The 17,057-nt window shown below is 33.3% G+C and overlaps 1 protein-coding gene across 1 annotated transcript; it reads left to right on the top strand.

The window, feature by feature from the left end:
- The first annotated feature begins 5,208 nt into the window (after nt 1-5,208).
- On the top strand, nt 5,209-13,643 carry LOC141713198 (gamma-tubulin complex component 2). The gene is given in 23 exon segments (XM_074516497.1): nt 5,209-5,351; nt 5,526-5,584; nt 6,238-6,283; nt 6,399-6,533; nt 7,210-7,341; nt 8,764-8,847; nt 8,937-9,035; nt 9,175-9,266; nt 9,811-9,883; nt 9,957-10,109; nt 10,203-10,232; nt 10,234-10,323; nt 10,454-10,507; nt 10,692-10,775; nt 10,911-10,985; nt 11,074-11,157; nt 11,159-11,206; nt 11,562-11,687; nt 11,831-11,938; nt 12,382-12,444; nt 12,575-12,649; nt 12,991-13,193; nt 13,271-13,643. Coding segments are annotated over 23 exon segments (2,100 nt in total). The 5' UTR covers nt 5,209-5,291; the 3' UTR covers nt 13,398-13,643.
- Nucleotides 13,644-17,057: the final 3,414 nt, after the last annotated feature.

Below are 17,057 nucleotides of genomic sequence, written 5' to 3'. Positions count from 1 at the left end.
TAATTGACCTTTTGAACTAACATTTACGTATTCCTTAGATTCCTTCGATTATGTACAAGAAACAGGACAAACGTGTTATTAATAAAAGTTGTTTTTATTCATGTTTATGATTAGGACATGCATGTATGTCTTGCGGTGTTTCTTAATAAATAAGAATGAAAAATTGTATATTGAGCCGTAATATGAAAACGAGACGTTTAATGCAATTTCTCAATTAATTTTGTGCTAAATATAACAAACACATTTTTTTGAAATTTACAAACTAATTAAAATTAATCGTTTGGTGCATAGCACGGGTAAAATACTAATAGTATTATAATTATTAATAACTAATCAATTATTTTTTTCCAGTGAAAACATTTTAACACTTTCATTTTTAATGGAAAATGCCGCTAAGTTTTTTGCAATTTTTATTAAAGTTGATGTGTTAAGAGCAAGTCCAACAATGTCCTAGTAATTGCCTTATAAATATAATAAAATATATTATCCTAGTGATTTAGGATAATATTTTTGTAAATCAACTCCAGCAACTTGCCTTATACTTGTGCCTTATTAGTAAAATAATAATATATTTGAACTATAATTAGAGGGCAAGTAAATGATGAGAGGAGAGAAAAGTGTAAAAATGGAGGGAAGTAAATTTTTTTATTAAATTAAATGATATAGAGCATGCACAATAGTGTCTCAACAATGAGGCATGTAATGGTGGTACTAGTGTTTTAAGGCACCACTGGGACATTTTTTGATCACTTATTTGATTAACATGTCCCAAATTTTAGTTTAGGACAATATTATAGGGCACTCTTAGACTTACTCTAAGTGAGCTAGTCTTTCCTTGGGAATATTTTTGATGAACTTGGCACTACTCTGTTTCTAAACAAAACTCCCTCATTTTCCAAATAAAAAAATGGGAAATTATATTTTATAAAACTAAAAACCAGCCAAAAAATTTTTACAGTTAAAATGCTTTACTTTTTTCCCCAAACAAATAAACCTTTTTTCCCGAAGACATAACAAACATAAATATATATATATATATAATATTATCAAAATATATCATTTAAAAATTTTAAACCAACAAATTTCATCTCTTAAAATTTTCCATTCAAATCAAATTTTAAAATCAAATTCAACCCGCCACAGTAAATTGTTAACACTTTATTTTTTGCGATTTTTCGGTAGAATATTAACATTTTCAAAAATAACAAATTTTTCTTTACAAATATTAATGGACTCACTAATTTAACACCATTTTCTTAAATTTTCATCACCTTTATTCGTTTTTCTTTAAATGAATATCTTCATATACATGTTTCCAATTTATTTATTTTTATAAAATATTGACAGATTGCTCTTGAACTAAATTATAATACCCTTATGATATTGGTGATCATGCTATGAGCAATCTTATAGCTTGTTACATTGTCTTATTGGCAAGCTGATTGTAATTTATATATATGTTACTAACATTGTTTTGCAAAAGTTAAATTTTTTGATAAACTTAGTCTATCAAGCTAACAGTGTTCTAGTGTTCTGACAAGTTTATCATCTAGCTCTCAGTTACCGCATGGAACTTATTCAAGATAAACATGACTTGGGCTTTTCAAGAAGAATTAATATGAATGAGTTTTGTAAGAACTATATTATATATTTGACATGTTTAAATATATTAGAGGTTATTTTATATTTAAACTCTTTCAAACAAAGTCATTTCCTATTTTTAGGAAGTTGTTTAACAACGTTCATATTCAAACAAATTCTTTAAGGTCATTATGTTTTAAACTAAGGATAAATGTCCTAAGGTGTTTTCAAATCTATATTATTTTTAGTTTAAATGTAATTTAAATTATATTAACATTCAAATAATAACAAACAAGTCGTGCGACTTGGTAAGGATTGAAAATATTATGATTATATTTGAAAGTTAACTTAGTTTACAAATACACTAATACACTATGGTATACTTTTTTTTAAGGTTGATACATGAAATATACAACATACCATATGAGAAAATGCAACTTTTCACTCATAGAAAATTTCTTTTGTTTGAGCTCTAACATATACATGCATATCTATATACATAGAGTTCATAATTTTTTGTTGTACTTTTAATTTTACTTGTATTGTTCAAGGTGTAAATATTTGTCTGTTGAGTAGTGGAGTTTAGATAACAACGGTTTAGGAATTTATATTATTAGAGAATGTTATACAAGTTTGGTATAGGACTTAAATGACAATTTACTCAAGGAGAGAAAATGTTATCAGCACGATACTATCGGGAACAAGAAATAAATGGAGATATATTATTGAATCTTGCAATCGTATCATTTAATTGATTAATAATATATTTTATTACCAAGTTTGTAGTTGGCAAGGGACCAATACGTAAATCATTAAACATAGGGGTCGAAACTGACTAAAATTCTTGTATGTTCTTTATTTACTGCTATCTTTATTCTATTTTACATATGTATAGTTAGCTAGATCACAACACATACCTGAATATAAGAGTAAGATGTGTGACAGTATGATAAATATTTGGTAATACATAAAAATTGGATATATTTAGTAATTACCCATATTCACCATTGTCTACGTGTAAAACAAATCCAATTATAATTTATATATATATATTTTTTTTAAAATAGAGTTGCATTTGTAAATGGTTAGTAATGCATTATGTAACAACCCGCACTTCTGGACCATTAATTCTAAATCAAAACTAATCCAAAATACAATTAATAACCCAAAATTATATTACAAGGGTGACTATTACAAACGCGCAGCTAAAAGCGGAAGTACAAAAATCAAACTACTCCAAAATTAAGGTCCTCGAAACTCCATTACTATCTAACTCGAATCTTAGGCGAAACCTGAAATTGTAAGTAATGAGCTATACAACCCAACAATAAACCAATCGATCCAACTAGTAGGACCAAGTAACACATATATAACAAAATACAATAATCTATATACGATACGATACACTAAACAAACACTTTCGATACACTATTCTTATTCTTATTCGATACATAGGATACACATAGCACATAAACAACAATAATTTAAAATCTATAATCCATGACACGACCATTACAACCCGTTGATAACGACCCTAAATTTTCTGAAAACTGTCACTACAATCCTGGTGACTCCGGTCCTAAATTCTTATTCGATATTTTCGCAAACCATGGAACAAATCAAATATCCAAAATTATCATTTAGACACCACACATACACAACAATACATATAACTTAAGACATAATACTCTCAAATATATAATCACTTAGCCCAAGTTTTGATAATCAAATATACACGTATCACAAAATTTTAAAAATCTAGCAAGATCGATCGAAAACTTACCTCAAAACCTGACCAGATCTGAATTTACCCCTTTTGATCTTCTAAACGACATTTTATTGGAAAATACGAAACACGAAAGTTGTAGAGAAGGAAAAGACCTTTCCGAAAAAGTCCAGGATCATTGAATTCTGACTTACGATGAATTTTATATAAATTTTACAAAATTGCTGATTTTTATGCTGAAAAGAGCCCTTCGAATTTTAATACAAAAGACGAGGAAAACGAATATGTTGTATTTATAATGTTACAAAACCCTATATCTTAACCTACAAGTTATTCATATTATAATCTGATCCAAATTTCAGACCCATTAGTCTAATTCAATTTTAAATCCTAATCCTTATCTAATTTTAATCATTTTTTATTCTATTGTTCTATTATTAATCTAATTCTAAAAATTACGGGATATTACATACTACCCTCCTTAAAAAGAATTTGGCCCCCAAATTCACAATAATCCTATACGTCTACGCCCCTTAATCTCCTATAGGTCAAACTAAATTACGGTCCATAGGAACGCATCCTAGGGAATGTATTAGTCTCATACCCAATACACTCCGAAGAACAGCCTGCTCTGATACCAAATATAACAGCCCGCACTTCCGAACCATTAATTTTAAATCAAAACTAATACAAAATACAATTAATAATCCAAAATTCTATTACAAGGGTGACTATTACAAACGCGCAGCTAAAAGTGGAAGTCCAAAAGTCAAACTACTCCAAAATTAAGATCCTCGAAACTCCAATGCTATCTAACTCGAATCTTAGGCGAAACCTGAAATTGTAGGTAAAGAGCTATACATCCCAACAAGAAACCAATCGATCCAACTAGTAGGCCAAGTAACACATACACATATAACAAAATACTATAATCTATACGATACGATACACTAAACAAATACTTTCGATACACATTCTTATTCTTATTCGATACATATGATACAGATAACACATAAATAACAATAATTCGAAATCTATAATCCATGCAATGACCACTACAATCCGGTGATAACGACCCTAAATTTTATGAAAACTGTCACTACAATCCGGTGACTCCGGTCCTAAATTCTTATTCGATATTTTCGCAAACCATGGCACAAATCAAAGATCCAAAATTATCGTTTAAATACCACATATACACAACAATACATATAACTTCAGACATAATACTCTCAAATGTATAATCACTTAGCCCAAGTTTTGATAATCAAATATACACGTATCACACAATTTTGAAAATCTAGCAAGATCGATCGAAAACTTACCTCAAAACCTAACCATATCTGAATTTACCCTCTTTTGACCTTCTAAATGACAGTTTTCTTGGAAAACAAGAAACACAAAAGTTGTAGAGAAGGAAAACGAAAAGTCCAAGGATCACTGAATTCCGACATTACGATAATTTTTTTATGAATTTTACAAGATTGTTGATTTTTTTGTTGAGAATAGCCCTACGAATTTTAATACAAAAGACGAGGAACACAGGATATGTTGTATTTATAATTCTACAAAATCCTATATCTTAACTTACAAGTTATCCATATTATAATCTGATCCAAATTTTAGACTCATTAATCTAATTCAATTTCAAATCCTAGTCCTTATCTAATTTTAATTCTTTTTATTCTATTATTATATTATTAATCTAATTCTAAAAATTACGGGATATTACACATTCGATTGTGGAAAATGTATTCACAAATAAGATAAATGTTTTTTTTTATAATAGTTTTAGAAAATAATATATTATTCAAACACATTCTAAAATTCTAAATTCTAAATAGCTACTAAATACAAAAATGGGTTGATTTCCGACCCGAACCGACCCGGTAGCGCGAGGTGTGACAATTCAAAAGTTAAAAGAAAAAGTGAAAAGCGTTGTTCACTCCTCCAGTGTTGTTGCTCTCTCTGCTGGATTGAAAAAATGGATTCAACTCCCTCCTGGAACGTCGGTAGACCCTTTCTTACCGGTCGATTTCACCAGGTATGCTCTCTCTCTGTCTCTCTCTCTCTCTCTCTCACACACACACAATATGATAGCATTTGAGGAATAAAAAAAAACGTAAATTAGGGTTTAAAAAAAGAGTAAATAGTTTAGAATTTTAACGAACTTCATTGACAGTGGGACTGTTCGGTTTTTAAATTTTTTGTTTTCCAGGAAATCAAATCGGCATCGGGATTGTGTGAATCGAAAGGCTTTTCGATGGAGGCATTTAGGTATTATTCAGCATTTTTAACTAGCTTTTTTCGAAATTTTCGTTATTTTTGTTGTGTTCATTGAACCATTGCATTGGTCCAGAGGCGGATCCTCTAAGGGGCAAGGGGGTCATCCGACCCCGTTAAATTTTTAGTTTAGTTAAATATGTATATGCAAATTATATAAAACTAAAAATGAACCCCCCTAATTTTCGCAAAAAAAAAATTGCCCCTACTTAGTTTTTATGTCAAAAGTCTTTTCATTCAGGGCAACATTTATAAGTGAAAATTATACATTTTTTGTTTTAAAAAATTATGAGTTACAAGTGAAAGTAGAAATTAGAAATATATGACAAAAAATGATAGAAATAGATACTTAACGAGTATTTCTAGTTAAACCACTTTAACACCATTAATTTTGATTTTGATAGAATTACAATGAAGTTAATATGAAGTTGATTTCTTACCTATCATGCTTTAATCCACATAATTCTTTATTAGTTTTTGATTAAAATCCTATCCTTCAGAATTTGATCAAATACGTCTTCTAATCACTTAGAGATCAGCTTTTTAACTATATAGTTTACACAAGTCTAAACCTCGTTTAGTTAAACAAGTCTAAACGAGTCGAGACTGATTGTGTGTGACTTATTTTTGAACTACTTGTTATGTAGTCCTGGATTGGACACGCCTATTGGTTGCTACGATGCTTCACTTCAGGTATGGGTGTTGATGTTTAGTTGTGTAATGTGTCAATTTTTCCGGAGGTTTTGTGATCTTTGTTGATGTTTAGGAATTTGGTTGAATTTGCTACCGTTATTTTTATTATGTGCAGGAACTGATTGTCATAGATGATCTACTGTCGTGTTTGGTTGGAATTGAAGGACGGTATATCTCGATTAAAAGAGTCAGAAGGAATGAAGACAGTATTAGCTTCCAGATTGATGCGTCCATGGATTTAGCACTTCAGGTATGACTTTTGTCCTGTGATTTCTATATATAATATTTCTGTTTTCTTTTTAAATTAGCAGTTTAATTGTGTGCCGTAGTTATGATCAGAGTATTTCTTCAGATCTCTCTCTCTCTCTCTCTCTCTCTCTCTCTCTCCCCTCTCCCTCTCCTTATATATGTGTGTGTGTGAGTTGGTCATATGGTAATACAGGATGTTTCTGTGTCTCTGTTTAAATTAAAATGAGTAATCAAAACCTTCTAATTTAGAATCTTATTTCTGATAATCGAAACCTTTTCATAGGAAAACTAATTTCTGTTAGCCAACCTGCTATAATCAGTGTTTCTTTAATTCCTTTTATTGTGTCATTTGGAAGTTTGGTCAATATAAGTATCATTTGTCAATGGTTTATGCTGATGCATGATTAATGTAATTATGAATGCAATTGATAATTGATATTATACAAGAACGGACATATATGTGGAGCTAAATACTTTTCACAATAATGATTTTATCATCCGCGAGTATAACCTTGAACTTATATCTCCTTCTGGCAGTTTATTTAATGAAAGTAACTACTACAAACTAATATGTTTATGTAAGAACTTAGGATCTGCTGAAGCTTAATATCTTTCATGTGTCACTTATATTGATATTTGATAGCCATACAACAACTGATTATTGTTTTTTATCGCAGGAATCAGCTAAGCGGATATTCCCATTGTGTGAGAGTTATTTGCTGATATATCAGTTTGTGGAGTCAAGGTCTCAATTTAAGGCTGGTTTAGTTAATCATGCTTTTGCTGCTGCCCTTAGAGCTCTCCTTTTAGTAGGTCACCCTTTCCCCTTCATAAGAATATTGATAATGATGTAGGACAAGATTTGTAGAAACTGATGATTTATTAAACAAAACACGATAAAAAGATCAAAGTAATGAATTATACGATCCCAAGAATAATTAATCAATATTATTCCCAAGAAAGTGTATAATCAAAGCTAAGTAATATGTGGGGGCTTACAATATTTATATAGGAATAGAAACCCTAATAAATAAGTTAATGGACTAAGGCCCTAAACAATTGGGCTTTATTACATATAACCTATTTAATTTATTAATTACCAGCCCCACATATAACACAAACAAATAATTTTTGTCCTCTCTATTTTTTTGGACAAATATGGCTTCTAGCCTTACAAATGAGTATCTGTTCTCATAAATTCTCGGGGTGAGCGAGGATCGAACCCAAGATCTGGGACGACAGAGGATAAACTCTTAACCACTTGAGCTATCCAACCGTGCTCTAGTCCTCTCTATTTTAATTACATATAAACTCATAAATAACATATATAAACATTTTCACTCCCGTTCCTCATCAGATAAGCTTTGATTGATAATACTTTTACTGTAGCTGCCTCTTATATAACTGTATCCTCTTTTATCTTCGAACGTCGTTACTTATTCATCATCTGTGAAGCTGGGAATGTTATCATTGTACAAAATCAGGTATCAGTTATGATTGAACTCTAGAATCAGTCTTTGTTAAAAGATGGAGTGAACAGTCTATTTAAAATCAGTTCTGCTTGTTAGTGCCGAATGATATTAATCATTCGTTGGATTCAATTAGAAACCTGAACAAAATTCATGAAAATTATGTAATGCACATAGGAAAAAGCTAAAAACTTATTTAGCAGCAGAGGGACATAAAGACTTCAACACTTGAGTAAGCATATGTTTAAGCAACTGGTCAAATAAAATTTGATGGCAAGATCATAATGATTTACCCGTCATGTGAGGGAATCACTCTAATTGTTGTGTTTATACTCGTCTAAAACTGTGTGTTTCTACCCGTCCGTGAATATTACTGATCATGTAAACATATATTATATGAACCATGATATAGGTCTAGATTATATGGTGAAAGTGTAAAGTTACAATATCCATTTTAATGGTAGATTATGTGTCCATTACTTTGGTATACTTTGTAATCAAATTTATGAAGCTTCAAATATTTTTCCATCACTTTGTTTAATGGGCCGTTGTGTCAAGTGTACGGATAGCATCCATATACCTGTACAACATGAAAGGAAATTTATGTTTTGCAAAAGGTTTGTTGTTAAGTGCTTTTGGTCAACACTTGAGTCACTGATGCTGTGATTATGTGATATTTTTCTCCTTTTTTCTGCGAGATCATGCAACATAAATAGAAACCTTCACCAAATCTAATACCGTGTTTACTATTATGTAATTTAGGATTACCAAGCTATGGTGGCACAGCTTGAGCATCAATTTCGACTTGGAAGACTTTCTATACAAGGATTATGGTTTTATTGTCAGGTAGACATAATCTGTTCCTTTCTCTGATGGCGCTTATTCGTATCTCATATAGTACCGTCATTACTTTTATATATATATATATGCTGCAGCCAATGATGGGATCAATGCAAGCGCTTTCCATTGTTATAAAGAAGGCCTCAGCCAAGAGTATAGTGGGTTCAGCAGTGCTAAACCTCTTGCAGAGTCAGGTATACAATCAGCGGTTGACTTTTTTCTCGGAAAGTTAGGAGTTCCCATTCACTATTTTTTTGCAAATTTTTGGTGTTGCTATGATTTTATCAGTCAGTTGACACTGTAGTAGTTGTTTAGCCATAGTTTCTGTTCCAGGCTAAGTCCATGGCTGGTGATCACGTAGTGAGGTCATTGCTGGAAAAAATGATACAATCTGCAAGCTCTGCTTACCTCGTCATACTGGAAAGGTACTTTCTGAGAGAAGTGACAGACTACAAGAGTTGGTAAAGTATGGCGTCTTCTAGAATATAAGGTCTTACAACTGAAAGTTAACATGGATGTATGTGATCTCTAAGAAGAATTTTAGATTTCTAAATGTTAAGCATACGTATTAGAAGAAAAATAGAAATTGAACATTACATTTGAAGGTGAGATGAAGGTCTGCTAAATTGATTTGAAATATTTTCATGTTTTTTAGTGATCCATAGTCATGTCTATCCTCTTGTCCTAAAGATTCATGTTTAAGATAGTATGTATACCATATAAAGGATTTAGAGAGTTATTTGGATGACTTGCAACCGACACTGTCATTTCTCTGCTCTGTTTTTCTTCTTCTTTTGCCATACCAACTTCAGACCTTGTTCTACATCAATCTTGGTTGTAATCTAGCCCTGTGAAAATGATCTCTGTCCAAGTTCTTTTAGACTTGATTATATATGTGCCGTTGGTTATTTGGTTCCAAAATACGTTGTATGAAATTAATACTCAAGGTGATTGGGATAATCCTTCCAGATGGGTGAATGAAGGAGTGATTGATGATCCCCATGGTGAATTTTTCATTGCCGAGGATAAATCTCTACAGAAGGTACTACTTTTATTATGCTGATGCAGTCAGCAAGTGACGTTTGTTTCAAATGTTGACGCTGTTCTTTTAATAGGAGAGTCTCCCTCAAGATTATGATGCTAAGTATTGGCGACAGCGTTACAGCCTTAAGGATGAAATTCCTAGCTTTCTTGCTAGTGCCGCTGAAACAATTTTGACCACCGGAAAATATTTAAATGTCATGAGAGAATGTGGACACACTATTCAGGTTTTAAGATTATTCCTAACCTCTCGTAGCTGAGAATTTTTATTCCCAATATATATGCCAATGCTAATAAATGTGTATTAACATTTTTTTAAGGTTCCCATGTCAGAAAATACAAAATTAATGAGCTCAGGGATCAAGCCATCATTATCTTGAGTGCATCAAGGCGGCTTATGAATTTTCCAGCAGCGAGCTTTTAAACCTTATAAAGGAAAAGGTACGATTGAGGAGAACTTTTAAATTTATTATCTAAAGAACATCTTGTATCACCTCCAATTTTTGCCTCCTGGCATGTAAATTTGTGGATTAATTGTAATGCCTAGTCTTTATGGTTCTGCAATTGGTAGTATGACCTAATGGGAAAGCTGCGATCTATCAAGCATTATCTTCTTCTTGATCAGGTACGACTAAATTGAAGCAGATTTGCTATTTTTATTTTGACTGATAGGCTTGTAGTTATTAGAATTATTTGTTTATTTCTATTGTCACCCAAGATATCACTTCTATCTATGTATTTGTATATATGTATAGAGGCGTTCTTTGTCACGCGGACCTGATTCCGTTTTCTCTTACATATTAATCCAGGGTGACTTCTTAGTTCACTTTATGGATATAGCTCGAGATGAGCTTATCAAAAGGCCAGATGAAATTTCTGTAGAGAAGTTGCAGGTATTCTCTTTTCTGCTAATATATTATGTTTTTGCTCTGCATTTTATTATTCAAAGTAAATTTCTTGATAATAATGTAAATAAGAGGTTTTATTGCTGTAATCGGTTCTGATATTGCCTTTGATTTATTTCATAGTCTCTTCTGGAGCTTGCCTTGCGCACCACAGCAGCTGCAGCAGATCCCTTTCATGAGGACTTAACATGCTGTGTGGTCAGTGACTTCTCTGATCTACATTAATTAAGGTGATATGAAATTGAAACAACATTCACAACAATTATCTATGTGCCATATACTTTAGGAGAAAACTACTTTGCTAAAAAGGTTGAGCACACTTAAAGACCACAAGTTCATTGGGACTGTTTCAGAGAAAGATGACGTGGAATGAACCTGTGAACATAACTGGGATGGATACGTATTCCTTGAGTTATAAGGTCAGATTACTGGCTTCCCATTATATTAATTGTATAATATGTATTAGTAGCTGCATCTTTTTTTTAACCTGCGGTCATTTTGTCATCTGTCATTCCAGCAAATACTTGATCAACTATCTTGACTGTAGGTGTTTTATATTTTACTATCGGTGGTAGATAAACTCTTGTTCTGCTATCTGTTATGGCATGCCATGTTCTCAATATCTTCATTCTATCTTCATCAAGTTTACATTTTTATTTTCTAAACATGTATTGAAAGAAGAATTCGGTAATTAATAGATTACTTTCTCGGGGTAGTTGATAGACTACTTCTTTTATGTGATCTATTGACATTGTTGAATATTACATGTGACAGGTTCAATGGCCATTATCTTTAGTCATATCAAGAAAAGCGTTAACAAAATACCAATTGATCTTCCACTTCTTATTTCATTGTAAACACGTGAACCGGCAACTTTGTGAGGCGTGGCAAATTCACCAAGTACACTACTGATCTGTCAATATTAATATTTTTTCCCAAAAAAGGAATATTGATTTATTCATTATCAGCATATGTCCTATAGCTACCTAGATACTACTATTTGTGTTTTTTAAGGTAAGTCCAATTTGTTTTTTTCTTTGTAGGGTGTCCGTGCACTCAACATGAAAGGAACAGCAGTCTCTGTATCTTCTTTGTTATGCCGCAGTATGCTAAAGTTTATTAATAGTCTTCTACACTATCTAACATTTGAGGCAAGTCTTAGCCCCCTGCTATTCTTCTTGTAACTCTTCATCTGTTATTTACCAAATTCTTTATTATATAATATTTTCTTGTGAAAAAGATACAAGTAAATGGTAAACATCTTGAGGAAATAAGCAAATCTCTATTCAAACCATCTTACTGAACCATTATTTTCCTGCATGCATTTCCGTTTATCTGTTTACCATCTTCTGCCATTGTAGTACGATTTTTCTGTTCTCATATATGTCTCTGCTGTTTCTTTGTTGAAATATTATATTGCTTTTTCTTTCCTTTTTTTACAATGCTTCAGGCGCTAACGTATATAACTTATCTTTATGATTTATGTTTTGGTGATCGTGGTGTTGTTGGTAGGCATGAATTCAAAACAACATTTCCAGTGAGGATTTTCTTTTTCTTCAATTTCTTAATATTTTCACGTTGATAATGTTTTTAGGTTCTTGAACCCAATTGGCACGTGATGCACAATAGACTTCAAGGTGCAAAGAGTATAGATGAGGTATATTTTTTTTCTTCTGTGGAAGTTCTAATTTACTAGATTGACAAAACATCCACAACTGAATCTCGTCTTTTGCACCCTCCCCCTAATGGTTTGGCATATTAAATATTTCAAAATGTTTTTTTTTCAGGTTATCCAGTATCATGATTTTTTTCTTGACAAGTGTCTCAGAGAATGCTTGTTGCTTTCCCCTGTCCTACTCATGGTTGGTTATTGTCAATCCCTTTTGCAAAATTTGGTCTGGAAGCATATTTTTTTTAATCAGTTTTTTATTGTTGATTACAAATTCACAATTTCAAAATTAAATTAGACTTTTTTTTTCAGTTGGTTCTTAAGTTATAAAAATTCATCTATCATGCACACGATATACCACTATCATCTGTTATATTGTATTTTAAGCATTTCTCTTTGGATCTAACTTCAGTCTTTTTGCAGTGTACAGAGTATACTGCATCCTACTCTATGTAAAATGATTTATGCAGCTCTTTTCTTTTGCACTTCTTAATCTGTGATTGTATTCTAACCGAAAATGATTTTGATATGCAGAAAATGGAAAAGCTGAAATCAATATGTCTTCAGTATGCGGCCGTAACTCAATGGTTGATTACGTCTTCAATTGATATACCTAAGACTGATGCACAATTAAATACCTCACATGAGACGAAGAAATCAAAACTCGTAAAACGAAGGAACCCATCTCAAAAGCTAAAATTAGCCAGTGAAGACAAATCTCTTGTTGAACCGATTCTGTATGTTAAAATCTTAGCCCTTTCCTATATGTACGCATGTGCATGTCTTATCACTTACAATTTGAGCCCTTGTGCAGGAAATTCGAAAAGGATTTTGCTAGTGAATTACGGAGTTTGAGACCAATTTTGAGTAGCAGTGCCCAAGCAGAACCATACCTAACTCATCTTGCACAGTTGATTCTTGGAGTCGGAAGGGACCAGTAAACTGCTTCTGTATTCATCCATTTTAAAACACAGAGAATTACTGATTGTTAGTTTATGTTTTTTGCTGTATCTTGGTTTTTTAATCTTCATCTGTAGTGTCGATACTATAGTTCACGAGCTTGTTATAGTCAAGTTGGTGTTCCTGTGTTAGCAAGTTGAAGCGATTATAGAGGTACATAAGATGTAGCAAAACACTGTTTTAAGCAATTAAATTCAAGAATTCCCATGGAACACGTTTGAGCACCAGCAGCAAATTCATTAAAATGTTTCAACAAACACAATAGCTTTCAAAAATTTTAGTTATGGAGGGGGGGGGGGGGGGCAAGAACAAGTAGCTAGGAGAATATATTCTGCATGTTTTGCATCATCAGACTAATCTTTTAAGGGTTTAATTTTTACAGGGGAGTTATAGTTTGTAAGACTCTCTGTTTGGAAAATTGCTGCTGTGTTGACTAGAAGTGTACGTGCCTGATAAGATTTGTTAACTCTTTCAATAATTAGACTCTCTTATTAATATTTTCACCGATTAGTTGGGGTGATCGCGGTGCGGGCGGTGCGGTTTTTTCTTCCGTCATGTAGTGCAGGTGAATAATTACTTTACTATACCTTTTTTATCAACTAAAAAGTATGAAGTATGATAAATTAATAATAGGAATTATTTTGGGATGTTAAGCGTTTTCCTTTCAACAAAATTATATAAATTTCAGTTCAGCCGCCAACCAACATCAACGGTTCTGTAATATTGGAATCCCCACAGCACCACCAGACTTACCTCAAGGATCATCAAACATACCATGAAAGCCTACAATCCGAATAGCTTTTCCTAAAATTTTGTAGCCTCAGCTTTTATATTTCCTTCTTGATATAAAATAATGGTTGATGCAATTGTATCCTTTGCCATCGAAAAACTTGATGATTTTCTAACCCGAGAAGTCAACACTAGAATAGGAGTGAAAGATGGTGTGAGGTGGCTAAAAGATGAACTAGGCTACCTGCAATCTTCTGTGAGAGATGCAGATGCAACACAAGAACTAGATCACCGGTACGTCAATGGATAAACAACATTAAAGAGGTTGCTAATGATGCTGTGATTATACTGGAGAGGTTTAGCGCCCTTCAACAGGAACATACAGCTCCCAAGCATGATGTTTTGAATTGTTTGCGGAGTTTTATCTGCCTGTGCAAGAAAGAAGCTGATCTTTATGATTATGGCAGGGAGATCGAGTCACTTAAAGGAAGAGTCATTGAGATCAAGAACAGGCAAGACGAGTATGGCATTACCAACATCTTAGCCACTCTAAAGATTCAACAGAGAAAGATGTCTGTATTACTAAGAACAACCGCCATTGACAATCAGGTAGATGTTATTGGTTTTGAGGATGATTCTAGGACTTTGTTGGCTGAAATTGTTGGAGAGGATCCCTCTCTTAAAGTGATTTCAATTCATGGAATGGGGGGTTGGGAAAGACTACACTTGCCAGTAAGTTGTACCACTCCAGCGAGTTGAACCATTTTAAGATTCGGGCTAAGGTTTGTGTCTCCCAGGAATATAACATTGGAGATGTTCTAAAGAAATTAGTGAAGTCTTTTATGGGACATAACCTCGATTTGTTGAAGATGGATGAGGTTGACTTGCTGCAACACCTGCGAAAGCTCCTAGATCGTGATACTTATCTAGCCGTGATTGATGATATATGGGATATAGAGGCTTGGGAAATGATTAAAAAAGCTTTTCCAGACAAAAATAATGGTAGTAGGATCATCATAACCACGCGGAACAAAAATGTTGCTCAGAGAGTAGATGACAGATGTCTAGTCCATGAACTTCGTTTTCTAAGGGAAGATGAAATCTGGAAATTATTTTGAAGGAGAGTAGAACCAAGTCGGAATTTGGAGAAGTTGGGAAGAGAGATGGTAAGTAAATGCGGAGGTTTACCACTTGCAATCGTGGTGCTGAGTGGGCTACTACTGCACAAGCAGAGCTATGACGATTGGTCAAAGGTGAGGGACCATATTTGGAGAAAGTTGAAGGGTGACTCTGTGGAGATTCAAGAAATCCTAAGCTTGAGTTACAATGACATATCTTTCTAGATGAGACAATGTTTTATATACCTTGCAAGGTTCCTCGAAGATCACACTTTCCGAGTTCACGAGTTAAAGAAGTTATGGATTGCAGAAGAATTCATATCAGAAGCTGACGAAGGAGATGAAGTAGTCATGGAGGATGTGGCTGAGGATCTTCTGAATGAGCTAATTAACCGCAATATGATTCAGATCGTAACATTGTTTTGGGACGGACAAGTTCGGGAGTGCAGGGTCCACGATCTTATGTGTGATCTTGCCATACAAAAGGCCAAAGAGGACAGTTTTTTGGCAATTTTTGACTCAAGTAAAGAACATCCAACCCCCATATCTGTGTTGCACGGACAACCACGGCATGCCATTTATAACGGAATTGGTAAGTAGTTGGAGTTAGTTGGACCGAGTGCTGATGATTTAAAGCTGCGTTCATTAGCAATTTATGGGACTAGACGTGTCAATGTAGGAGAAGTCAAGTTAATGTGCATAAGATTTAAATATCTCAAAGTGCTTGATATGTTAAGTGTAGAATGACACAGGATACCAGAAGAAATTGGGGATTTGATTCTCCTAAAGTTGTTAGGATTAATGCACGGTATTTCTGAACCTTTAGTAATTCCTCCAACTATAGGCAAACTGAAAAAGCTACAAACTTTGTGCGGTTCGTTATCTTATGAGTACAAATTTCCTAGAGAGATATGTGACCTGAAAGAGTTGAGGAATCTAAACTTTTCTAGAGGGAGTCTGAAGATTGGTAGCCAACAAATAAAACTCCTGACTCTAGATATATGGTATGAGGACTGGATCCAGGTTGATACTGTGAATTTCACCAACCTCCGCACACTGGTTATTACAGGATGCATCAGCATCAGAAAAGGGAAATGTCTACACTTTGGACTCCTTATCTAATTTAACAAGTCTCCAAACATTCTTCATCGAATTTCATACTAATGTCATTCCCACAATCAAACCTCTTTCATCTTACAAACGTCTCAAGAGTATCATGTTGACAGGTAAGATAAAAGATCCATCAGAATTAAGTTTTTTGCCAGATTCAGTCATGGTTATGGTAGTGAGTTTCTCAGAATATATGCATATTGAAGAAGAAAACAGACAAGTGTGTATTTTATTGATATCAAAAAATGTCTATTAAGTTTAAGCTGAGCACCCTCTGTATATATACTAATATGACCTCTACATATAAAGGCTATATCTCAACTTGCAACTAACTAACAGCTGTCAAAAATACTCTCCACTACTCTTATTTGCCAGCTCACTCTCTTGACTTTCCAGATCAGCTGCTGTTTGACTTGAGTTAGAACTATATATTGTAACAACCCCCCTCAAGTTGGGAGGAGAGAATAAATTCGAAACCCCCAACTTGGACAGCAGATAAACTAATTGCCGAGATGACAATGCTTTAGTAAGAAAATCAGCTGGTTGCTCCGCAGAACGTATATGAAATGTTTCAATAAAACCTTGTTGCAGCTTTTGACGAACGAAATGACAGTCAATTTCTATATGTTTCGTTCGCTCATGAAACACCGGGTTAGAGGCAATGTACAACGCATACTTATTGTC

Source organism: Apium graveolens, chromosome 3 (genome assembly GCF_009905375.1).
Source record: "Apium graveolens cultivar Ventura chromosome 3, ASM990537v1, whole genome shotgun sequence".
Taxonomy (NCBI): Eukaryota; Viridiplantae; Streptophyta; class Magnoliopsida; order Apiales; family Apiaceae; genus Apium; species Apium graveolens.
This window is presented reverse-complemented; position numbering and strand designations above follow the sequence as displayed.